Genomic DNA, 26,513 nt, shown 5'->3' on the forward strand with positions numbered 1-26,513 from the left:
AACAGGCATTTCAGGGCACATTACACCCACATTCCAGGAAGCACATTTGCCTGGCTGTTTGTGTCTCATCTCTTCTCTGTTTCCCATCTCAAGAGGGTGTTTTTCTGAGCTTTGTTTGATAGGCAGATGATTTTGGAGAGCAAAAATAAAATCTCACTATTAAAAAAAAAGAGAAAACCTGTCAAAACAGAGGGCAGGATGGAAGATCAGGACACCTGGCCTACATTGCTCTTGGCTATATACCTAGACACAATCAAGGACAGAAATGGTAAAGGCCTAACTGAAGCAGAAGAGATCAAGAAGAGATGAAAAGAATACACAGAAGAATTGTACAGAAAGGACCTTAATAACACGGATAATCACCATGCTGTGGTCACTCTCCCAGAGCCAGACATTCTGGAGTGTGAAGTTAAGTAGGCCTTAGAAGGCATCACTATGAACAAAGCTGGGCTTCCCAGGTGGCACTAGTGGTAAAGAATCCACCTGCCAATGCAGGACACATAAGGGACATGGGTTTGACCCCTGTATTGGGAAGATCCCCTGGAGGAGGGCATGACAACCCACTCCAGAATTGTTGCCTGGAGAATCCCATGGACCGTAGCCTGGTGGGCTACAGTCCATAGGATCTGCAGAGGGTCAGATATGACTGAAGCGACTTGGCATGCACAAACAAAGCTAGTGGAGGTGATGGAATTCCAGCAGAACTATTAAAATCCTAAAAGATCATGCTATCAAAGTGCTGCACTCAGTATGTCAGCAAATTAGGAAAACCCAGCAGTGGCCACAGGACTGGAAAAAGTCAATTCTCATCTCAATTCCACAGAAGGGCAGTACTAAAGAATATTCAAACTACTGGACAATTGCATTCATCTTCCACACTAATAAGGTTATGCTCAACATTCTGCATGCTGGGCTGCAGCATTACATGAACCAAGAACTTCTAGATGTCCAAGCTGTGTTTAGAAAAGGCAGAGGAACCAGAGATCAAATTGCCAACATTCGCTGGATCATAGAGAAAGCAAAGGAATTCCAGAAAAACATCTACCTCTGTTTCATTGACTATACTAAAACTTTTGACTGTGTGATCATAAAAAATTGTGGAAAACTCTAAAAGAGATGGGAATACCAGGCCATCTTACTTCTCTCTTAAGAAACCTATATGCAGGTTGAGAAGAAACAGAATACTACATGGAACAACTGACGGGTTCAGGATTGAGAAAGGAGTACAACAAGGCTGTTTATTGTCACCCTGTTTATTTAACTTATATGCTGAGAACATAATGAGAAATGCTGGGCTGGATGAGTTTTAGCTGGAATCAAGACTGGCAGGAGAAACATCAACAGCTTCAGATATTTGGATGATACCACTCTCATGGCAGAAAGAGAAGAGGAACTAAAACACCTCTCGATGAGGGTGAAGGGAAAGAGGGACAAGGCCAGCTTAAAACTAAACATTAATAAAACTAAGATTATGGCTTCTAGCCCAACCTTTAAAAGGTGGAAGCAGTGGCAGATTTCTTCTTCTGAGGCTCTAAAGTCACTGTGGCTGGTGATTGCAGCCATGAAACCAGAAGATGATTGCTTCTTGGCAAGAAAGCTATGACAAATCTGGACAGTGTGTTAAAAAGCAAAGACATCACTTTGCTGACAAAGGTATGTCTAGTCAAAATTATGGTCTTTCCAGTGGTCATGTATGGTTGTCAGAGCTGTACCATAAAGAAAGCAGAGCACCAAAGAATTGATGCTTTTGAACTGTGGTGTTGGAGAAGACTCTTGAGAGTCCTTTGAACTACAAGGAGATCAAACCAGTCAATCTTAGAGGAAATCACCCCTGAATACTCACTGGAAGGACTGATGCTGACGCTGAACTCCAATACTTTGGTCACCTGATGCAAACAGCTGACTCATTGGAAAAGACCCTGATGCTGGGAAAGACTGAAAGCAGAAGAAGAGGGCAACAGAGGGTGAGATGGCTGGATGACATCACCATACGAAACGGACATGAACTTGGGCAAACTCTGGGAGATGGTGAGGTCCATGGGGTCGTGAAGAGTCAGACACGACCAGGCAACTGAACAACAACAGTATACCTGGAGGATGGTAATTGCTCAGTAAATAGTCACTAAAGTATGTCGAGTGGATAAACCACAAGGAAAGACAGGAGCTTCTATGTGCATATAATTCAATTTCCAACACACTCTTTGAAAGTCATACTTTTTTAGAAGCAGAAGAAAAGAAAACAGAATCAGAGCTGAGGGGGATATGGTCAATTCAATGCTGCACCATCACAGCAGCCACATATTGGGTCTCAGTGTGAAGCACTCTATACCATGCGCTGACCTCTTTTGCCCTCAGAACAGCTCTAAGGGTTGGTACTGTTAGCGGCCTTGTAAGACAGAGAAAACTGAGCACAGAGGTGGAATTCCAAGTCCCTTTCTCTTCCTCAATATTCTGTACTTACTGCCTGGAGAAAGTTACTTATTAATGGCTGATTTTTCAAAGTCTCTGCATAGCATCCATACACTCTGCAAATCTCAAAGCCCCACAGTTTCACAGAACACTCTCCAGGGACACAATCACCTTTGAAAAGATGTCCTCATTTCCTACAGCAAAGCTCTATCTGGAAGACACTAAAAATTCACATTTCCCTATAGGAACCTCTCAAATGCTAAACAATTTACCCTTTTGTTCTCAGAATTATGTGGTTATCAGTGGATAAAATTGTGGAACCTGAGGAAGTCTGAGCCCAGAAATCCATCTCAATAAATTGTTAAATCACATGCACACAAAACTAACAAATAAAGAGACAAAACCTAGTATCTGATGAAAGTATCTGTTGAAAATACCCGTTGTAAAAATGTGCTCTACTAGGGGTAAAAAGGATCAACCCTTTCATTTAATTTGAAAAAATAAAAATAAGTAAACTTAGGTGACATAAAAAGAATATGTGATTCCATACCTGAGGTGCAACTGACATTTTCTTCCTTAAATCATGAAGTCCAATATTGTTTGTCCAGATCCCATCTATCCAAATACCACCTTCAGGTTCTGACAATCTAAAAAGGGCAGCGATGAGGGAACTTTTTCCAGCTCCTGTTCTTCCTACAATGCCAAGCTGCAAAGAGATCCAGGAGAGATTAAGAATTAACAAAATGCAACAAACCTAGGAGAAATTCTGGTTATTGATGATAAATTTTAAAAGTTTTATATAGAGAGTATTCTATAAGTTTCTCAGCCATGGCACTGCTGACATTATGATAATTCATTGTTGGGCGAATAGGGCTTGCCCTGTGTATTGTAGGATGTTTAACAGTAGCCTTGAACTCTACCCACTAGATACCAGTAGTGCTCCCTAAACAAACTGTGGCAACCAAAAATTTCAGACACTGACAACTGTCCCCTGGTTGAGAACCCCTTAGTCCCAAGAAGAGTTAAAAATGACAATCTGCTGGCAATTAAAAGCCAGCAATCTCCTAAACTGTCCATAAGAAGTCAGCTTTTAAATTGAATTTATTCCTACAGCCTGGGTAATTTGACCTGGAGAATTATGAGACTAATTTTATGTAGATACCAACAAATAAAGTCAGAAGCATTATGCATAAACAAATATTCACTTTTTCAAGGACCTAGTATTTAAGAGGAATTATTCTTTGGTAAAACTAAATCACTTCCTAATATTAAATGTCTTAATTATATTCTATCTTGAAAGAAAATATCTTAAAATTATAAAATGCAGATCTCAGTATAAGACAGAGGACAGTAGACAAAATGCACATAATGAGTCAACATCAACACAACACTTGCTACTTATATGGGACCTTGCACTGGAGCAGTTCAAAAGGTATTTTATAAGCAAATTAATACTTGCAATTGTACCTTGGAAAGATAGATGTCAAGTATCAGTCTATTCATTAAAACCAAAGCAAAGAGAAATTCAGTGCACTAACGATAAGATTGGGGCTGTTGTGGTGGCTCAATTATAAAGAACGCACCTGTCAATGCAGGAGACTCAGGTTTGACCCCTGAGCTGGGCAGATTCCCCAGAAAAGGAAATGGAAACCCACTCCAGTATTCTTGCCTGGAGAATTCCATGGACAGAGGAGCCTGGCAGGCTACAATCCATAGGGTCACAATGGAGTCAGACACGACTGAGCAACTAATACACATCAGTGCAGGAGACATGGGTTCAATCCCTAATCCAGGAAGATCCCACATGCTACAGAGCAACTAAGCTGCTGCACCACAACTACTGAAGCCCACACGCCCTAGACCCGGGAACCACAACAAGAGAAGCCACCGCAGTGAGAAGCCTGGGCACTGCAACTAGAGAGCTTCTCACTGCAACTAGTGACCCCTCATTCATCACAACTAGAGAAAAAACCAGAGCAGCAACAAAGACCCAGCCCAGCCAAAGATAAATAAATAAAATTAATTGTAAAAAGTTATGTTTGCACTATGTTGTAGTTTACTTAGTGCACAATAGCATTATGTATAAAAAACAATATTCATATCTTAATTCTCAAATACTGATTGTGAAAAGAATGCTAACCATCATCTAAGCCTTTATTGGGTAGTAACATTAAAACAATTCTTTGCATGAGGCAGCCAAAGCATTGGATGCTGGGAGGGATTTGGGGGCAGGAGGAGAAGGGGACGACAGAGGATGAGATGGCTGGATGGCATCACCGACTCGATGGACATGAGTTTGGGAAAACACCAGGAGTTGGTGATGGACAGGGAGGCCTGGCGTCCTGCGATTCATGAGGTCACAAAGAGTCGGACACAACTAAGCGACTGAACTGAACTGAACTGAACTCAACATTAACAAACACTGATCACAGATCAGAAAAACAAATACAATAATAATAAAAGGGCTTGAAATATTGTGAGAATTACCAAAAGGAGACAGACATGAAGTTAGCAAATCTGTAGGGAAAATGGTGCCAATGTACTTGTTCAACACTGAGTTGTCATAAATGTTCAGTTTGTTGAAAAAAAAGAAAAGAAGAAGCATTATCTGTGAAGCACAATAAAAATATGTATGTCTTTCTGGATGTTTTCACACATAAATCAATACACATCAAGACACACATGACAACTGTATCCATGAGAATGTGTGTATGTTTCCATGTTATCAGCTCTACTGAAACTGATCTGTTTATGCAAATAGGAACATCTGTAGACTTTGGATAAATGAACTGAAATATGTAGGGGCATTGAGGGCTGTCCATGACCACAGGACTGTGGTGGGTTCCAAACTCCAGTAAGGAGAATAATAAGAAACAAGGGACTTCACTAGCAGTCCAGTGGTTAAGTTTCTGTGCTTCCACTAGAGGGGACATGGGTTCAATCCCTAGTAGGGAACTAAAATCCCACATGCTGTGTGGCCACATTTCACACCCCCACCCCAACCCACCAAAGGCAACTCAAAGAAAACCTGGCTCTATTTCTACAGTTAAATCATTAAAACTATTAATATAGTCTGAATGTTTTATCTGAGTCACCAATGGGTTTTACCAATTTCACATGGATAGTGTCACCAGAATCAGTAAGTTTACATTTCTAACACCAAAGACACTTGGAGAATATCTTATTTTAGCTGCTTTGCAAAAGCCCCTTTCTGTTTTCCCAATCACTTAGACCATAGTGGGCAAGTGCAGGAGGCAGGAAACCAGGAGCTGTTGTACCATCAGCAAGATGTTGTGGGAAAATGATTTCACTTTATGAAATTAAAATGATGTCCAGTAAAACCAAGCTATAAAGCCCAGGATTTATAAGGAACCAGGCCAGGGTTTGTCTCTGATGACACAACAACTTGTTAGACACTTGCTCCTGTATCTGTCTCCACACATCAAACTCAACATGATCAACACCTAATGCCCCACACAAAAGAGCCACTTTCTCTGACTTTCCCACTCTATTTCTTTCCCAGGATCATAGGCACAACTATCTACCTTACTTCCAGCTTTCCCTGAGTCCAGCATGCTGCAAGCCCTTAAGACTGTACTCTTGAAATGTTTCATGGCTCAATCCCTCATTTTAAGGTCCACATGCACTACCTGAGTGTCAGGCTGCGTTATCTTTTAAAAAACAAAATAAAACAAACTTGTTCCTTAATCATAATCAGTGCAAATGAATTTGAAAAGTAAATATAGCTATACTCTAGAAGTCTGATAAAACCATTCTTAAGATGTTAATGAATTTACTTTCCAGAATTGCATATGTGTTCTTAAAGACACAAATTCACATAGTTAAACAAAATAAGAATAGTATGAACATACTGTTACAATGCGTTTTCATTTAGTATTTCATAAAAATATTTTAAATGGCTATATAATATTACAGTATATGTGATAATTGAACAAATATTCTCAGTTCAGTTCAGTCACTCAGTCATGTCCAACTCTTTGCCAGCCCATGGACTGCAGCACAATAGGATTCCCTGTTCATCACAAATTCCTGGAACTTGCTCAAACTCATATCCATCAAGATAATGATGAAATTCAACCACCTCACCCTCTTTTGTCCCTTTCTCTTCCTGCCTTCAATCTTTCTCAGCATCAGTTTGTTTGTTTGTTTGTTTTTTCTAATAGTCAGTTCTTTACATCAGGTGGCCAAGGTATTAGACCTTCAGTTTCAGCATCAGTCCTTCCAATGAATATTCAGGACTGATTTCCATTCGGATTGGCTGGTTTGATCTCTGTGCAGTTCAGGGAACTCTCAAGAGTCTTCTCCAATGCCACAGTTCAAAAGCATCAATTCTTCGGTGCTCAGCCTTCTTCACAGTCCAACTCTCACATCCATACATGACTACTGGAAAAACCATAGCCTTGACTAGACGGACATTAGTTGGCAAAGTAATGTCTCTTCTTTTGAATATGCTATCTAGGTTGGTCATAACTTTTCTTCCAAGGAGTAAGCGTCTTTTAATTTCATGGCTTCAATCACCATCTGCAGTGATTTTGGAGCCCCCCAAAAATAAAGTCTGACACTGTTTCCCCATCTATTTCCCATGAAGTGATGGGACTGGATGCCATAATCTTCATTTTCTGAATGTTAGGCTTTAAGCCAACTTTTTCACTCTCCTCTTTCACTTTAGATTACCTTAAAGGAAACCAGTCCTGAACATTCATTGGAAGGACTGATGCTGAAACTCCAATACTTTGGCCATCTGATGCCAAGAGCTGACTCACTTGAAAAGACCCTGATGCTGGGGAAGATTGAAGATGGGAGGAGAAGGGGATGAAAGAGGATGAGATGGTTGGATGGCATCACTGACTCGGTGGACATGCATTTGAATAAACTCCAGGAGTTAGTGATGGACAGGGAGGCCTGGCATGCTGTGGTCCATGGGGTCACAAAGAGCTGGACACAACTGAGCAACTGATCTGAACTGAACTGAGATTAGAAAGACCTGCGTCAGCAAAGTAATGTCTCTGCTTTTTAATATGTTGTCTAGGTTGGTCATAGCTTTTCTTCCAAGGATCAAGTGTCTTTTAATTTAATGGCTACAATCACCATCTGCAGTGGTTTTGGAGCCCAAGAAAATAAAGTCTGTCACTGTTTCCATTGTTTCCCCATTTATTTGCCATGAAGTGATGGGACCAGATGTCAAGATCTTCGTTTTTTGAATGTTGAGTTTTAAGCCAGCTTTTTCACTCTCCTCTTTCACTTTCATCAAGAAGCTCTTCAGTTCCTCTTAGATTTCTGCCATAGGGTGGTGTCATCTGCATATCAGAGGTTATTGATATTTCTCCTGGCAGTCTGGATTCCAGCTTATGCTTCATCCAGCCCAGCATTTTGCATGATGTTCTCTGCATAGAAGCTAAATGTGCAGGGTGACATTATACAGCCTTGACGTATTCCTTTCCCAATTTGGAACCAGTCTGTTGTTCCATGTCCAGTTCTAACTGTTGTTTCTTGACCTGTATACAGATTTCTCAGGAAGTAGATAAAGTGGTCTGGTATTCCCATTTGTTTAAGAATTTTCCACATTTTGTTGTGATACACACAGTCAAAGTCTTTGGCGTACTCAAGAAAGCAGAAATAGATGTTTTTCTGGAACTCTCTTGCTTTTTTGATGATCCAAAAGATGTTGGCAATTTGATCTCTGGTTCCTTTGCCTTTTCTAAATCCAGTTTCAACATTTGGAAGTTCTCAGTTCATGTACTGTTGAAGCTTAGCTTGGAGAATTTTGAGCATTACTTTATTAGCATGTGAGATGAGTGCAATTGTGCAGTAGACTGAACATTCTTTGATATTTCCCTTCTTTGGGATTGGAATGAAAACTGACATTTTCCAGTTCTGTGGCCAGTGCTGTTTTCCAAATTTGTTGGCATATTGAGTTAGCACTTTAATAGCATCATCTTTTAGGATTTGAAATAGCTCAACTGAAATTCCATCACCTCCACTAACTTTGTTCATAGTGATGCTTCCTAAGCCCACTTGACTTCACATTTCAGGATGTCTGGCTCTAGTTGAGTGATCACACCATCATGGTCATCTGGGTCACAAAGATCTTTTTTGTATAGTTCTTCTGGTATTCTTGCCACCTCTTCTTAATATATTCTGCTTCTGTTAGGTCTATACAGTTTTTGTCCTTTATTTTGCCCATATTTGCATGAAATATTCCCTTGGTGTCTCTAATTTTCTTGAAGAGATCTTTCCCATTCTATTGTTTTCCTCTATTTCTTTGCTTGACCACTGAGGAAGGCTTTTTTATCTCTCCTTGCTATTCTTTGGAACTCCGTATTCAAATGGGTATATCTTTCCTTTTCTCCTTTGCCTTTCACTTCTCTTCTTTTCTCAACTATTTGTTAAGGCCTCCTCAGACAACCATTTTGCCTTTTTGCATTTCTTTTGCTTGGGGATGGTCTTTATCACTGCCTCCTGTACAATGTCACGAACCTCTGTCCATAGTTCTTCAGGCACTCTATCAGGTCTAATCCCTTGAATCTATTTGTCACTTCCACTGTATAATCATAAGGGATTTGATTTAGATCATACCTGAATGGTCCAGTGGTTTTCCCTACTTTCTTCAATTTCAGTCTGAATTTGGCAACAAGGCATTCATGATCTGAGCCACTGTCAGCTCCTGGTCTTGTTATTGCTGACTGTATACAGCTTCTCCATCTTCGACTGCAGAGACTATAATCAATCTGATATTGATATTGACCATCTGGTGATGCCCATATGTAGAGTCGTCTCTTGCGCTGTTTGAAGAGGGTGTTTGCTGTGACCAGGGGTGGATATTTAGTGTCTAAATATTTTGCTATTATAAATAACTCTGTGTTAAATATCCCTGAAGTTAATCTTTGCAAACAATCTCAGTTATTTGCTTCAGATAAGTTCTCAGATGTGGAATTGCTGAGAATAAGGTATGTACATTTTTAGAGGAAACTGTTAAGTATTGCCAACGTAGTCCTCCAGAAATACCATTTTCTACTTTCATCCATTTCCCTGTAAATTCGCAAACCTCAGTGTTACAGCTTTGTTTTAATTGACATTACCTTGATTCCAAAAAGCAGAGTCATTTTCCCAGGACATCTTATTGGAGGCATGACAGTTCCCGGTTCCCTGCCCCACCCCTCTACCTGTCCACTCTGGTCCATGTGTACTCACTTCTCAGATTAAATTCCCAAAGGTCAGCTCTGTGTCATTCTGCCCCAGGATTTCTCTTCTACAAAACTGTCCCAACTGACCTCTCCATCCTTCATGTTCATAAGTCAGCTTCCTTGGGGTCACTAAGAAATTTTGAGGGTTGAATGAGAAAATATGGCCTGTCTTTGCTCATGCTGGTCTCACCTCCCAGAATGCCTTTCACATGCATTTCCACCTGCTGAAACCCTAACCATACGTCACTAAGTCTGTCTCACATGCCTAATCCTTCAGAAATGCTCTCCCTGTCCTCCCGTGTGCTTATCCCAATACTAACAGACATTATCTTTTCCTAAACATCTATAAAAATTCTGACTGCCTTCTAGCTTACAAAATGAATATAGCCATTTTCTTCTTTCTTCAACTGGACTGTATATGTTGACAGCAGTATCTGTATTAGACTTGACTTTGTCTTATTTGTATTACCTGTGGAATCCTGAGACAGAGAAGTTTCCATAGGAAGCTGAGATTTTTAATCAGGCCATAGAAATTTATGGAAGATCTATTGTCATATTATTTAAGAATATGATAAGCTGGACAAAGACAAACATAGCAGATGAATCCCATATCCATGAATACAACTTCAAATGGCCAACACCTCATTCTCATGGGACAGACAACAACTTTCACTATGTAAGTGGTTATGATCATTTTATACAGTATGCAAACTACAACCATCATTGTCCAAGCATTTACTCTGATCCCTGTGCTGGGTGCTATACATGTCTTATCTTGTTTAAGTCATACAACAAGTCAATGTTAGGTCTTATCGATTCCATTTTTCAAAAGAGAAAAGTAAGGCTTAATTAGTTTGGCTGAAATTTTAGAGTCCATTAAGTCATAGGATGAGAGTCAAACCCACGCCTATCAGCCTCGTTTCTGTTCTGCTGATGAACTCTTTAAACCCGGATGGCCTGGTATCTTATCATATCTCTATGTAGCTAAAACAGAAAAAGTGGGCAGAGGTATAGCTGCAGTTAAAGGAACAGGCTTACCATAGAGATCCTGTGGCCAGAGAGTTGGAGCATGATGTGGACATGGGTACATATAACATGGTGAGTGGGACAAGAGGGATGACATCACTGAGCAGAGAGAGTACTTGAGGTCAGCTGGGCTGACTGTCAGCAGGAAGAACCAGCACCTACAGCCGGGCTGGAAGAGAACCTGCAGCTAAGTGGGGCAATGGTTCCTAGGAAATGAGCCAAAGAGACCTCATGGCCGGCTCAGGGAGCAAGGCTCCTTATTGATCCTATCCGGTGGTGAAAGAGCTGCATATACGCTGCTGTGCTGGCTCTCTGACTCCATGTCCAGGCAGGGCTGATCTTGTGGGAAATCCCTCTAGTCCCTGCAGGAGGCTGGTGTGGGGAAGGTGGGAGCAGGATGAAAACTGCCTGTGATGAGTACAGACTCCACTGAGAGGATGCAAAGAAATACAGTAGAATCACACAGAGTTGAGTTATAATGTAAAGGTAAAATTTGAAAAATATGAAAATACATAAATCTATAGGGTAAGTGGCACAGAACTTTCTAGAGCCTCATGTTCAGTCATAACAGGGCTTGGGTAACTCTTGAGCTCAATTTCAAACTATCAAAGGACATTTAATGGAAATCACAAGTTATCACTTATCAGAAATGCCTATGAGAGAGAAAGGACTTCACTAGGAGGTCATGTTCAAATGCAGTGCTGAGTCAAGAGGTCTGAGTAGGCCTGAGACTCTGCATTTCTAAGAAGCTCCAAGGTGATGCAGGTGCTGCTGGCCCTGACACCACAGTGGGAGTCACAAGGAATGAGGAAGCTGGCAGGAGAAGTGGGACAATCTGGGAGTGAGGGGAGGGGTTGCTGAGGAGATACTATGTAAAAAAGGAGAAAATGTGGGAAACTAATATTTTTGCACATTACAGCAAGATCTACTAAGCATCTCTAAAAGTGTATTATACAAGTGAGACCTCTGAGCAAGAAAAAATTAAGACATCAAAACCAATCTATCTCGAGAGCTGGAAAATGCTTTAAAATGGCCCAGAACTCTAAAATCATTATGTCAATCAAAAAACCATCTAAATGAAAAATGCAGACAATGTTCAGAATCTAACCAGGAAGATTAAGGTGCTATTTATCTGATTTTAGGTCTTTATTTTTACTTGCTATTTCCTCCATGAATTAGAATCCCATGTAGAACCTACTACACTTTCCTATTGACTCTAATGTTCAGGAATCAGGACAGCAGAGGAAACATTGCAAAGAGAATAAAGTCCCATTTCTGCTGGGCAGGCTCACTCCCACATCCTCCATAGCAGCCCTTTTCAATCAAATCCAACACCAAAGGGGTGACCCAGAGTGATGGGGTAAAGCAGGTTAGTAGGAGAGGGAATCTGGGATGTTCACAGGTAGAATAGAATGATTTCATGAACACACTGCCCGGGCATCATCTCCAAACACAGAAATGAAGCTAATGGTGATACAGCAAGTGGACCAAGTCAGATATTAAAGTCAAGTTACCACAGCTATTAATTCAGTTTCCAAATTAAATTTGCCCTCAAACATTACATGTGTACACCCATGGCAGATTCATGTTGTTGTATGGCAAAAAAAAATACAATACTGTAAAGTAATTAGCCTCCAATTAAAATAAATAAATTAATATTTTTTTAAAAAGAATCTCAATAATCCTATTTTTGCAGATTTTAAGAAGGTAGAATAGAATCTATTATGTTCTTCAGTTGTACTACAGTTTCTTAAATAATTCCTATTTTACCGCTTTGGGGAAAATTTAAGACAAGTGCAAGTTAACAGAATCACATTTACAACAGGAAATCTGACAGACACATTGTCTGAGAGTAAGCTAACATCACCTACAGTGCTCTCAGGGACAGGATTGTATCAAGAGCTGTGGTTAATGTTTTCCCAAGAAAACAGTCCTCAGCCTCTTCCTGATCTACAGTGGAATTGGAAATAATTATAAGTCACCTTTAGTGCTACAACTAACTAAAGCTGCTCCCTGGGTATCAATTTGGCAATAAGTTGAATATTTATTTTCATGTTACAAGGGTATCATTGATTAAATTACAGCTATAGTCAACTAGGGGGGTTGTGGTGGAAAGCGTTAAAGAGCAGTTCTTTCAGTTGTTTACACAGTAGCCTTGTGTGTATGTTCTGGTTACTTGCTGCTCACACCTGTGTGTTACTCACCCTCACAGACAGCAGTCCCTGGGGACCCTCTCTATGCCCTGCAGAATGCCACCATCTTGGGAACAAAGATGAAAATAAGATACTCCTTGATTTCATGAAGCCTCAAGGTACTGTGAGATACAGACCTCAAATTACAAAGCAAGACACAGATGCTATCTTACATGTTAATTATGATAAAGTTAACATAACATAAAATTACTTCACCATTTTTAAGTGGGCAGTTTAATGTTCAATACATCTACTTGGTGTGCAACGAGAATCTTTTGTATGCCTTGTAAAACTGAAATTCTATACCCATTAAACAAATAACTCCCTATTCCAGCTCCCCAAGTCCCCACCAGGCTCCCTGGGATTCTCCAGGCAAGAACACTGGAGTGCGTTGCCATATCCTTCTCCATTTAAGGTGAAGATGAAGGTAAAAGTCACTCATTGAGTATTTAACTGTAAGGATTGAGTTCCTTCCAACTTTCGGGGGCTATGAACATAGGTGTACTGCGAATGCTGTTAAAAGAAGAAGCTGGTTTTAGAAAAGGCAAAGGAACCAGAGATCAAATTGCCAATATCCTCTGGATCAAAGAAAAAGCAAGAGAGTTCCAGAAAAACATCTAGATCTGCTTTATTGACTATGCCAAAGCCTTTGACTGTGTGGATCACAATAAACTGTGGAAAATTCTGAAAGAGATGGGAATACCAGGCCATCTGATCTGCCTTTTGAGAAACCTATATGCAGGTCAGGAAGCAACAGTTCGAACTAGACATGGAACAACAGACTGGTTCCAAATAGGAAAAGGAGTACGTCAAGGCTGTATATTGTCACCCTGCTTATTTAACCTATATGCAGAGGACATCATGAGAAATGCTGGACTGGAAGAAACACAAGCTGGAATCAAGATTGCCGGGAGAAATATCAACAACCTCAGATATGCAGATGACACCACCCTTATGGCAGAAAGTGATAAAGACTCTCTTGATGAAAATGAAAGAGGAGAGTGAAAAAGTTGGCTTAAAGCTCAACATTCAGAAAATGAAGATCATGACATCTGGTCCCATCACTTCATGGGAAATAGATGGGGAAACAGTGGAAATAATGTCAGACTTTAGTTTTGGGGGCTCCAAAATCACTGCAGATGGTGACTGTAGCCATGAAATTAAAAGACACTTACTCCTAGGAAGGAAAGTTATGACCAACCTAGATAGCATATTCAAAAACAGAGACATTACTTTGCCAACTAAGGTCCGTCTAGTCAAGGCTATGGTTTTTCCAGTAGACATGTGTGGATGTGAGAGTTGGACTGTGAAGAAAGCTGAGTGCCAAAGAATTGGTGCTTTTGAACTGTGGTGTTGGAGAAGACTCTTGAGAGTCCATTGGACTGCAAGGAGATTCAATCAGTCTATCCTAAAGGAGATCAGTCCTGGGTGTTCATTGGAAGGACTGATGCTGAAGCAGAAACTCCAGTACTTTGGCCACCTCATGGGAAGAGTTGACTCATTGGAAAAGACTCTGATGCTGGAGGGATTGGAGGCAGGAGGAGAAGGGGACGACAGAGGATGAGATGGCTGGATGGCATCATGGACTCAATGGACGTGAGTTTGAGTGAACTCCGGGAGTTGGTGATGGACAGGGAGCCCTGGCGTGCTGCAATTCATGGGGGTCAGAAAGAGTCGGACACAAGTGAGTGACTGAACTGAACTGAAGGAAGAATTGAGAGTCTCAAAGATGCATTAGATTCAACTCAGAAAATGAGGAGACTTTTACCATCCAGATGATGGAGGGGATAGGTCTTTGAGGCAGAGGGCAGCATGTGCACACTGGAAGCTGGAAGGACATGGTGCTTTGGGAGAACCAACACACAACCTGAGTGTAGCAGTGTGTGTAAGTCAGGAGACATACTGACTACAGAGGGAGGTGAGGAGGAGCTTCCTACCAATTTCTGGTTTATTTTCTTCTTCAAGACTCTGCCCTGGTTCAGGCCAAGGGCCTCAGTTCAGTTCAGTTTCGTTCAGTCACTCATTCATGTCCAACTCTGTGACCCCATGGGCTGCAGCACACCAGGCTTCCCTGTCCACTGCCAACTCCTGGGTTTACTCAAACTCGTGTCCATTGAGTCGGTGATGCAATCCAATCATCTCATCTTCTGTCATCCCCTTCTCCTCCTGCCCTCAATCTTTCCCAGCATCAGGGTCTTTTCTAAGGAGTTAGTCCTTTGCATCAGGTGGCCAAAGTATTGGAGTTTCTGCTTCAGCATCAGTCCTTCCAATGAATATTCAGGACTCATTTCCTTTAGGATGGACTGGTTGGAACTCCTTGCAGTCCAAGGGACTCTCAAGAGTTTTCTCCAACACCACAGTTCAAAAGCATCAATTCTTCGGCACTCAGCTTTCTTTATAGTCCAACTCTCACATACATACCTGACTACTGGAAAAACAATAGCTTTGACTAGATGGACCTTTGTTGGCAAAGTAATGTCTCTGCTTTTCAATATGCTGTCTAGTTTGGTCATAACTTTCCTTCCTAGGAATAAGCATCTTTTAATTTCATGGCTGCAATCACTATCTGAAGTGAGTTTAGAGCCCAGAAAAATAAAGTCAGCCACTCTTCACTGTTTCCCCATCTATTTGCCATGAAGTGATGGGACCAGATGCCATGACCTTTGTTTTCTGAATGTTGAGCTTTAAGCCAACTTTTTCACTCTCTTTTTTCACTTTCATCAAGAGGCTCTTTAGTTTTTCTTTGTTTTCTGCCATAAGGGTAGTATCATCTGCATATCTGAGGTTATTGATATTTCTCCTAGCAATCTTGATTGCAGCTTGTGCTTCATCCAGCCTCAAGCTGAGTATAAAAGAACAGAAGCAGACATGGACACTGGCAGGTCCAGGTCACAAGTCTCTCTGCCATCTCCCATGTGGATCTTCCCTGCTCTCTTCAATTTTCTTTTAACTTTGAGCAAATCTCTATGACCTGCCTTCATCAGAGGCCCTGGTTTCTCAGCCCTGACTGAGTCGTGATTCTGGGCTCTACTCTAGTAACAACAAGCTCACCCCACAGCCCTTGCTGGAGTGGACTTGGGGCTGTGTTCCAGTTCCAGCAGCAGCTCGCCCAGGCCAGTAAGGATCAGATCTGTGTAAAGAAAGAAACAGTCTGTTGGGCAAGGGCAGGGGAATGACAGCTCAGCGTGAGTGAGTGGAGGACAAGTCTACAGAATAGGCCAAGGGACAGAGGAGCAGGTGGCAACCAGAGGGCATCGTGGGAGGAAGAGATTTCAGAAATACAAAAAAAAGAAAAGATGGAAAGGAGATATTGGAATGTCAGGGACAGGGATCTAAGACTGACTTCCCAGACTTCTTATGAATAATCATTTGTTACATATAGCGTCATGGTCAGGTTAAAATTGAGCCCAGGAGACCAAGGCCCACCAACCACCATGAAGGCGCTCACAACATGGGATAAAAAATGCTGGTATCCGCATTCTATGGTCAGTTTCCAAGAAAGGTTCACCTACATTTCACTGATCTAATCTGCATTCATTAGGAACAGAGTCCCCCTGACACAATGACAAGGAAGCCAAGAGCAGATGTGGTGCTAAACCTTTAGCTAGATTTAAAGAGTCAAATGGCTTAAACAAACCTTTTCTCTTGGGTCAGTGGGTGCTTCCAGGTCCATCAATACCAGAGGCCCAGACAAGCTGTACCTGAAGTTAATATCACCAAAAACAATCTTTCCTTGAGGGGGCCAGTATGGTGGTGGACGAAACTCATATTCCCAGGATGCTTCTTCCTCAAGGTCTGTATATTCAATCACTCTTTCTACTGAAATCATCTGAAACATATGACATCACATGAGTTAGTGTCAGAAGGTCTTGTTTATGGATATTCAGAGACTGGAAATGAGACATTTTGCTTTTATATGGCTTATATCTACTTTTATGTGGTTCAGAATTTCCCAGGTCTTAGTATCCACAAAGGACAGAAGTAGGAGTTTGATGAGGCCTTGGATGATTTGCAAATCTGTTCATCATCTTTAACATTTTTACTTACAGCTACTTCCTTCACCTTTTATTAACACTAAAAGAATTACAGAAATGAATGGCAAGATTTTATTGATGTACTTTTTACACTTGAATGAAAGCAAGAGCATTTTGTCAAAGAAAAGAATATTTATGGACATCAATCAGTGATATGTGGCTACAGAAAGGCCACATGTTATAGATAATAGAACTGGATGGTCATCAAACCTCCATGTAATTATTATTTTCTATTCTATTAGAAGAGAGAAATGGAAATGTTTCATTATTATTGTTTTTCTTCCTTTAGGAGAACCTGAAAATATTCAAAAATGTATACTTTACATATTGGCTAAGGCCTCCTAAACAACCATGACTCCACATCTTTGAGAGCACATTCTGAGAGGGAGCTTATCCTACCAGAGAGAAGGGCCACCAGCAAATGCAGGTGTTCAACACATATAAGGATAAAAAAAAAAAAAAGAAAGAAAGAAATACATATAAGGATAAATGATAAAATGGGGGAGGTGCAGAAGAGAGGAACATATTAATTAAAGAAACCTCAAAAAACTTAATTTGTTATTTTAAAAAATATGAGAAATCACCCATTAAGAAATAAAGATAAGCTGCTAAGAAATTAGATTCTCTCCAGATTTCAGAACCTCCCTCCTACAGAGATATTTATTGTATTTGAGGGCAGCTTGTGACAAATATAAAACCTTCTGACATGGCAAACATAAGACTGAGAAAAGATGTATATAGTTTATTTTACATTAACTTTAAGCAGATGGAGAAGAATGTTGAAAAACTTTGTTAACTATGATGTAAAACTAATAGTTTTATTATTTTACATAAGAATTCCTTTTATGCCATTTAACAGCAAGAAGACTTGAAAATGCTAAGAATGGAAAGATAAACATCACCATATTCTCCACTTCAGCACTTTGCCTGACGCACCACTGGAACATCCCTGTGAGTGTGAGGGTGAGAGACAGCACCAGGCCAACCTCCCCGAGATCCAAAGCTAAATGAGGAAGAAGAGGAATGATGTCAGTCTCCTTCTCAACCCCTCACACATCTCCTGTCACTTTATGAAGAAGACTCCTTTATTTTTATAAGTTTTAATGGAGTAGAGTTGATTTACAAAGTTGTGTTAGTTTCAGGTGTACAGTAATGTGAATTAGCTGTAAGCAGGATGGCTCAGACGGTAAAGCGTCTGCCTACAATGTGGGAGACCCGGGTTTGATCCCTGTGTCAGGAAGTTCCCCTGGAGAAGGAAATGGCAACCCACTCCAGTATTCTTGCCTGGAGAATCCCATGGATAGAGGAGCCTAGTGGGCTATAGTTCATGGGGTCGCAAAGAGTCGGACACAACTGAGCGACTTCACTTTCACTTTCATATATACATATATATATTCCACTCTTTTAAAGCTATTTTCCCATATATGTCATTACAGAGTATCAAGTAGAGTTCCCTTTGCAATACAGAAGGTCCTTTTTAGTTATCTACTTTATATATAGTACTGAGAAGACTCCTTTATAATTTTTAAATCATGTGGATGTAATGATAGTATTACTCATAATATTACTTCTCTGGATTGAGATAATAATACAGTTAAAAAAAAAAAAAACCACCATGAAGGACTTCCCTGGTGGTCCAATAACTAAGACTCCAAGCTCCCACTCAGGGGGCTTGGGTTCAACCTCTGGTTAGGGAACTAGATTCCACATTCTACAACTGAGAGCTCACATGCTGCAACTAAAGTCCTGCCTGTCACAACTGAGACTGAAGATCGCGCGTGTCCTAACTAAGACCCAGTGAGGCCAAATGAAAAGTAAATTTTAAAAATATTATGAATTTAGAAAGAATTAACAATGTTGTTATTATTCAGTCACTAAGTTGTGTCTGACTCTTTGCGATGCCATGGACTGCAGCACACCAGGCTTCCCTGTCCTTCACTATCTTCCAGGGCTTGCTCAAACTCATGTCCATCGAATTGGTGATGCCATCCAACCATCTCATCCTCTGTTGTCCCCTTTTCCTCCTGCCTTCAATCTTTCCCAGCATCAGGGTCTTTTCTAATGAGTTAGCTCTTCGTGTCAAGTGGCCAAAGTATTGGAGCTTCAGCTTAATCATCAGTCCTTTTGAGACAGTCATTTCCTAGGCAGGTTGATAAGAAGTCTAGGGGTCCCCAAGGAGAGAGGGGTCTGGAATTCTCAAGGAGGAAGAAAGGACAAACTTTTTTTTCCTCTACATTCCTTAGGATTTTATAACCATAATGTATTCTGCTTGAGGACAGTCTCTGGAAAAAACCTTCTTGCTAATCCTATTATTTTAAAATGTAAATTATGGGCATAGATCTGGTGAGGTCTTTATAACCTCCAGACATTCTTTTGATTCACTGTAACAACTAATTAGAGAGTATATAACTCCATGGCTAACACTAGCAAGGTGGTACTCTTTCTGCCCCCTTCTGATGCCTATGTCAGAAGCTTTCTCTATCTCCTTTATACTTTAATAAAACTTTATTACACAAAAGCTCTGAGTGATCAAGCCTCATCTCTGGCCCCAGATTGAATTCTCCTCTGGAGGCCAAGAATCCTGGCATCTTTTTGTGGTTCAGAAACAACCTTTCACTTTCAATGAATATTCAGGACTGATTTCCTTTAGAACTGACTGGTTTGATCTCCTTGTAGTCCAAAGGACTCTGAAGAGTCTTCTCTAGCACCACAATTAAAAAGTATAAATTCTTTGGCAGTCAGCCTTCTTTCTATTAGTGGAATATTTTATTACTACAGACTCTCAGTCTGTTCACTCTCTGACATTACAGTGGTATCATCTCGTATTTAGGGTTATTGATATTTCTCCCGGAAATCCTGATTCCAGCTTGTGAGTCATCCAGCCCAGAATTACACATAATGTATTCTGCATATAAGTTAAATAAGTAGGGTAACAATATACAGCCTTGTTGTACTTCTTTCCAATTTGGAACCAGTCCATTGTTCCATGTCTGGTACTAATTGTTGCTCTTCACTAGAATATAGGTTTTTCAGGAGACAGGTAAAGTGGTCTGGTATTCCTATCTCTTTCAGAATTTTCAACAGTTTGTTGTGATCCACACCATCAAAGGCTTTTTTTTTTTTCTTCTTTTGTAGTCAATGAAGCAGATTGTTTCCTGGAATTCTCTTGCTTTCTCTATGATCCATCAAATGTTGGCAATTTGATCTCTGGTTTCTCTGCCTTTTCTAAGCCCACTCTGTACATCTTGAAGTTTCCAGTTCACGTACTGTTAAGCCTTCCTTGAAGGATTTTGATCATTACCTTACTAGCATGCGAAATGAGTGCAATTATACGGTAGTCTGAACATTCTTTGGCATTGCCCATCTTTGGGATTGGATAGAAAACTGACCATTTCCAGTCCTGGTGCCACTGCTAAGTTTTCCAAATGTGCTGATATATGAGTGCAGCACTTCAACAGCATCACCTTTTAGGATTTGAAATAACTCAGCTGGAATTCATCATCTCCACTAGCTTTATTAGTAGTAATGCTTTCAAAGGCCCACTTCACACTCCAGGAAGTCTGGCTCTAGGTGAGTTACCATCCCATCATGGTTATCTGGGTCATTGAGATCTTTTCTGTACAGTTTTTCTGTGTATTATTGCCAGCTCTTCCTAATCTATCCTGCTTCTCATAGGTCTTTACCATTTCTGTCCTTTCTCCTATTAATCCCAACTGTACTGAGATATACTTAACAGTATTATATAGGTGAGGGTCATGTCATTAGTCAAGGGCATTCCTGGTGGTTCTGTGGTAAAGAATCTGTCTGCAATGCAGGAGACCGAGGTCAATCCCTGGATCATGAAGATCACTCGGAGAAGGGAATGGCACAGCTCAATCCACTATTCTTGCCTGGAGAATTCCATGAACAGAGAAGCCTGGCAGGCAACAGTCCATGGGGTCACACAGAATCGGACACAACCGAGTGGCTTTCACTTTTACATGGCATTATTCATATTTTCGTTCTTATGGCTTCAATTTTCATTATATAATCCCACTTTCTACATCTAAAGTAGGTGCCTTTGCAACCACAAAAACAAGGCAATGGGTTCTAAGAGCCAGTGCTTTTAAATCTAAAGTATTACTCTCGTTGTTCCATTTTCAAAGACTGATTCAGGGTTATTGCTATGGAATAGTTAGGGATGGTGAATTCATGCCATGCACACCAACAGCTGCTCATCTGGTACCCACACAGCAGTGATGACACTATTCTTTGCTATAGAAAATCTTTCTCTCCCCAGTACACCAGACATTTACAAACAAGAGATCCAAGTAGCCCTAAAGTTAAACCTAAACTCTAAGCTACACAAAAAGCTTAACAGTAAATTTAGGTCTCTCCATCCACCTACAGGACACTACAGAAGGTCAGCTTACTATAGTTGTATGGACCTATGCCATTTAAAAAAGATAATAAGATGAAAGATCTCAACAAAGACCTACTATAAATAAAAAAAATAAATAAGCTACCCAAAGTAATCTACAGATTCAGTGAAATCCCTATCAAATTACCAGTGGCATTTTTCATAGAATTAGAACAAAAACTTTTACATTTTATATGGAAACACAAAATACCATCAAAAGCCAAAGCAATCTTGAGGAAAACAAAGAAGAAAAACAAAGCTGGGAGGAATCAATCTCCTTGTCTTCAGACTATACTACAAAGCTACAGTAATTGAAACAGTATGCTACTGGCACCAAAACCAGAACTATAGATCAACGGAACAGGACAGAAAGTCCAGAGATAAATCCATGCACCTGCGGTCATGTATGGCAAAGAAAGCAAGAATATACAATGGAAAAAGACAGTCTCTTCAATGAGTGGTGCTGGGAAAACTGGACTGCTATGTGTAAAAGAATAAAATTACAACACTCCCTAACACAAAACTAAACTCAAAATGGATAACAGACATACATATAACACCAGACAATATAAACTCTTTGATGAAAACATAGGGAGAACTGGACTGCTATGTATAAAAGAATAAAATTAGAACACTCCCTAACACAAAAGTAAACTCAAATGGATTACAGACTTACATGTAACATCAAACAATATAAAACTCTTAGATGAAAACTTATGGAGAACACTTTCTGGCATGAATTGCAGCAAGATCTTTTTTGATCAACCTCTTAGAATAATGAAAGCGAAAGATAAACTAATGGGACCTCAGTTCAGTTCAGTTCAGTTGCTCAGTCATGTTCAACCCTTTGCGACCCCATGAATCACAGCACACCAGGACTCCCTGTGCATCACCAACTCCCAGAGTTCACTCAGACTCATGTCCATCGAGTCAGTGATGCCATCTAGCCATCTCATCCTCTGTCGTCCCCTTCTCCTCCTGCCCCCAATTCCTCCCAGCATCAGAGTCTTTTCCAATGAACCAATACTTCGCATGAGGTGGCCCAAGTACCAGAGTTTCAGCTTTAGCATCATTCCTTCCAAAGAAATCCCAGGGCTGATCTCCTTCAGAATGGACTGATTCGATCTCAAGAGTCTTCTCCAACACCACAGTTCAAAAGCATCAATTCTTCGGCACTCAGCCTTCTTCACAGTCCAACTCTCACATCCATACATGACCGCAGGAAAAACCATAGCCATGACTAGACGGACCTTAGTCGGCAGAGTAATGTCTCTGTTTTTGAATATGCTATCAAGGTTGATCATAACTTTTCTTCCAAGGAGTATGCGTCTTTTAATTTCATGGCTGCAATCACCATCTGCAGTGATTTTGGAGCCCCCCAAAATAAAGTCTGACACTGTTTCCACTGTTTCCCCATCTATTTCCCATGAAGTGATGGGACCAGATGCCATGATCTTCGTTTTCTGAATGTTGAGCTTTAAGCCAACTTTTTCACTCTCCTCTTTCACTTTCATCAAGAGGCTTTTTAGTTCCTCTTCACTTTCTGCCATAAGGGTGGTGTCATCTGCATATCTGAAGTTATTGATATTCCTCCAGGCAATCTTGATTCTAGGTTGTGTTTCTTCCAGTCCAGCGTTTCTCAGGATGTACTCTGCATATAAGTCAAATAAGCAGGGTGACAATATACAGCCTTGACGTACTCCTTTTCCTATTTGGAACCAGTCTGTTGTTCCATATCCAGTTCTAACTGTTGCTTCCTGACCTCTATATAGGTTTCTCAAGAGGCAGGTCAGGTGGTCTGCTATTCCCATCACTCTCGGAATTTTCCACAGTTTATTGTGATTCACACAGTCAAAGGCTTTGGCATAGTCAATAAAGCATAAATAGATGTTTTTCTGGAACTTTCTTGCTTTTTAAAAAATTTTTATTTTTACTTTATTTTACTTTACAATACTATATTGGTTTTACCATACATTGACATGAATCCATGATCCAGTGGATGTTGGCAATTTGATCCCTCATTCCTCTGCATTTTCTAAAACCAGCTTAAGGGTCAGGAAGTTCACGGTTCATGTATTGCTGAGGCCTGGCTTGGAGAATTTTGAGCATTACTTTACTAGCGTGTGAGATGAGTGCAATTGTGCGGTAGTTTGAGCATTCTTTGGCATAGCCTTTCTTTGAGACTGGAATGAAAACTGACTTTTTCTAGTCCTGTGGCCACTGCTGAGTTTTCCAAATTTGCTGGCATATTGAGTGCAGCACTTTCACAGCATCATCTTTCTGGATTTGAAACAGCTCAACTGGAATTCCATCACCTCCGCTAGCTTTGTTCATAGTGATGCTTTCTAAGGCCCACTTGACTTCACATTCCAGGATGTCTGGCTCTAGATGAGTGATCACACCATCATGATTATCTGGGTCGTGAAAATCTCTTTTGTACAGTTCTTCTGTGTATTCTTGCCACCTCTTCTGAATATCTTCTGCCTCTGTTAGGTCCATATCATTTCTGTCATTTATCGAGCCCATCTTTGCATGAAATGTTCCCTTGTTATCTCTAATTTTCTTGAAGAGTTCTCTAGTCTTTCCCATTCTGTTGTTTTCCTCTATCTCTTTGCATTGATTGCTGAAGAAGGCTTTCTTATCTCTTCTTGCTATTCTCTGGAACTCTGCATTCAGATGCTCATATCTTTCCTTTTCTCCTTTGCTTTTCGCCTCTCTTCTTTTCAGAGCTATTTGTAAGGCCTCCCCAGACAGACATTTTGCTTTTTTGCATTTCTTTTCCATGGGGATGGTCTTGATCCCTGTCTCCTGTACAATGTCACAAATCTCGTTCCATAGTTCATAAGGCACTCTATCTATCAGATCTAGGCCCTTAAATCTATTTCTCATTTCCATAAGGGATTTGATTTAGGTCATAACTGAATGATCTAGCGGTTTTCCCTACTTTCTTCAATTTGAGTCTGAATTTGGTAATAAGGAGTTCATGATCTGAGCCACAGTCAGCTCCTGGTCTTGTTTTTGCTGACTCTATAGAGCTTCTCCATCTTTGGCTGCAAAGAATAGAATCAATCTGATTTCAGTTTTGACCGTCTGGTGATGTCTATGTGTAGCGTTTTCTCTTGGGTTGTTGGAAGAGGATGTTTGCTATGACCAGTGCATTTTCTTGGCAAAACTCTATTAGTCTTTGCTCTGCTTCATTCCACATTCCAAGGCCAAATTTGCCTGTTACTCCAGGTATTTCTTGACTTCCTACTTTTGCATTCCAGTCCCCTAGAATAAAAAGGACATCTTTTATGGGTGTTAGTTCTAAAAGGTCTTGTAGGTCTTCATAAAACCATTCAACTTCAGCTTCTTCAGGGTTACTGGTTGGGGCACAGACTTGGATAAGTGTGATATTGTATGGTTTGCCTTGAAGACAAACAGAGATCATTCTGTCATTTTTGAGATTGCGTCCAAGCACTGCATTTCGGACTCTTTTGTTGACCATGATGGCTACTCCATTTCTTCTAAGGGATTCCTGCCCCCAGTAGTAGATATAATGGTCATCTGAGTTAAGCTTAAAAGATTTTGTACAGCAAAGAAAACCATAAACAACACTGAAAAGACATCCTGCAAAATGGGGATAAATATTTGCAAATAAGTTGCTGAAGTGGATTACTCTCCAAAATACATAAACAGTTCATGCAGCTCAATATTAAAACAAAAATCTCAATCAAAAAATGGACAGAAGATTAAAACAGACATTCTCCAACAAACACATAGATAGCCAAAAAGCACATGAAAAGATGGTCAACATCTTTAATTATTCAGTTCAGTTCAGTTCAGTTCAGTTGCTCAGTCATGTCTAACTCTTTGCAACCCCAAGAACTGCAGCACGCCAGGCCTCCCTGTCCATCACCAACTCCCGGAGTTCACTCAGATTCGTGTCCATCGAGTCCATGATGCCATCCAGTCATCTCATCCTCTGTCGTCCCCTTCTCCTCCTGCCCCCAATTCCTCCCAGCATCAGAGTCTTTTCCAATGAGTCAACTCTTCACATGAGGTGGCCAAAGTACTGGAGTTTCAGCTTTAGCATCATTCCTTCCAAAGAAATCCCAGGGCTGATCTCCTTCAGAATGGACTGGTTGGATCTCCTTGCAGTCCAAGGGACTCTCAAGAGTCTTCTCCAACACCACAGTTCAAAAGCATCAATTCTTCGGTGCTCAGCCTTCTTTACAGTCCAACTCTCACATCCACACATGACTACTGGAAAAACCATAGCCTTGACTAGACAGACGTTAGTCGGCAAAGTAATGTCTCTGCTTTTGAATATGCTATCTAGGTTGGTCATAACTTTTTTTTCCCAATTATTAGTGAAGTGCAAATCAAAACTATAGTGAGGTCTCACCTCACACTAGTAAGTATGACCTCATCAAAAAGTCTGCAAACTATAAATGCTGGAGAAGATGTGAAGAAAAGGGAACTGTCCTACATGTTGGTGGGAATATATACTTTACAGCTACTATGGAGAGCAATATGGAGGTTCCTTTAAAAACTAAAACCAGAGCTATCATGTGATCCAGCAATCCCACTCCTGGACATATATCCAGAGGAAACCATAATTTCAAAAGATGCATGCACCTTAATGTTCACTGCAGCACTATTCACAATAGCCAGGACATGGAAGCAACCTAAATGTCCATCAACAGAGCAATGAAAAAGGAAGATGTGGTATCATATACACAATGGGATATTATCCAACCATAACAAAGGGCGAAATAATGCCATTTGCAGCAACATGGATAGACCTAGAGATATTCATACTGAGTGAAGTATATCACACAGAGAAATATGGAATATGATATTGCTTATATGTGGAATCCAACAAAAGGCTAAAAATGAACTTATCTACAAAACAGAAGTAGAGTCACAGATGTAAAAAATAAACTTATGCTTACCAGGGGATAAGGGAGGGGAGGGATAAATTGAAAGACTGGGATTGACACATACATGCTACTATACATAAAAAATTAAAATAGATAACTAATAAGAAGCTAATGTAAAGTACTGGGAATTCTGTAATTACTTATACAGAAAAAGAATATTAAAGAGAGTGGATATATATACACATATAGCAGATTCATTTAGCTATACACTGTAAACTAAGACAATAGTGTAAACCAATAAAATTTAAAAGAATGGTCTGAGCCAGCCAAAGCAGGGGCCTAAGGCACCACAGGTCAGCTGGAGACACTTTCATATCTGGTCT

At 40.4% G+C, this 26,513-nt stretch overlaps 1 protein-coding gene across 1 annotated transcript in view; it reads right to left on the reverse strand.

Annotated features, from left to right (window-relative positions):
• The window catches only part of LOC138446799 (ATP-binding cassette sub-family C member 4-like), a 175,207-nt gene that overhangs the window by 33,374 nt on the left and 115,320 nt on the right, over window positions 1-26,513 (reverse strand). Inside the window, 3 exon segments of the mRNA XM_069602131.1 lie at window positions 2,960-3,115; window positions 16,470-16,661; window positions 17,769-17,869. Of these exon segments, the coding sequence (XP_069458232.1) occupies window positions 2,960-3,115; window positions 16,470-16,661; window positions 17,769-17,869 (449 nt within the window).

The sequence above is a fragment of the Ovis canadensis genome, chromosome 10 (assembly GCF_042477335.2).
Source record: "Ovis canadensis isolate MfBH-ARS-UI-01 breed Bighorn chromosome 10, ARS-UI_OviCan_v2, whole genome shotgun sequence".
Lineage (NCBI taxonomy): Eukaryota > Metazoa > Chordata > Mammalia > Artiodactyla > Bovidae > Ovis > Ovis canadensis.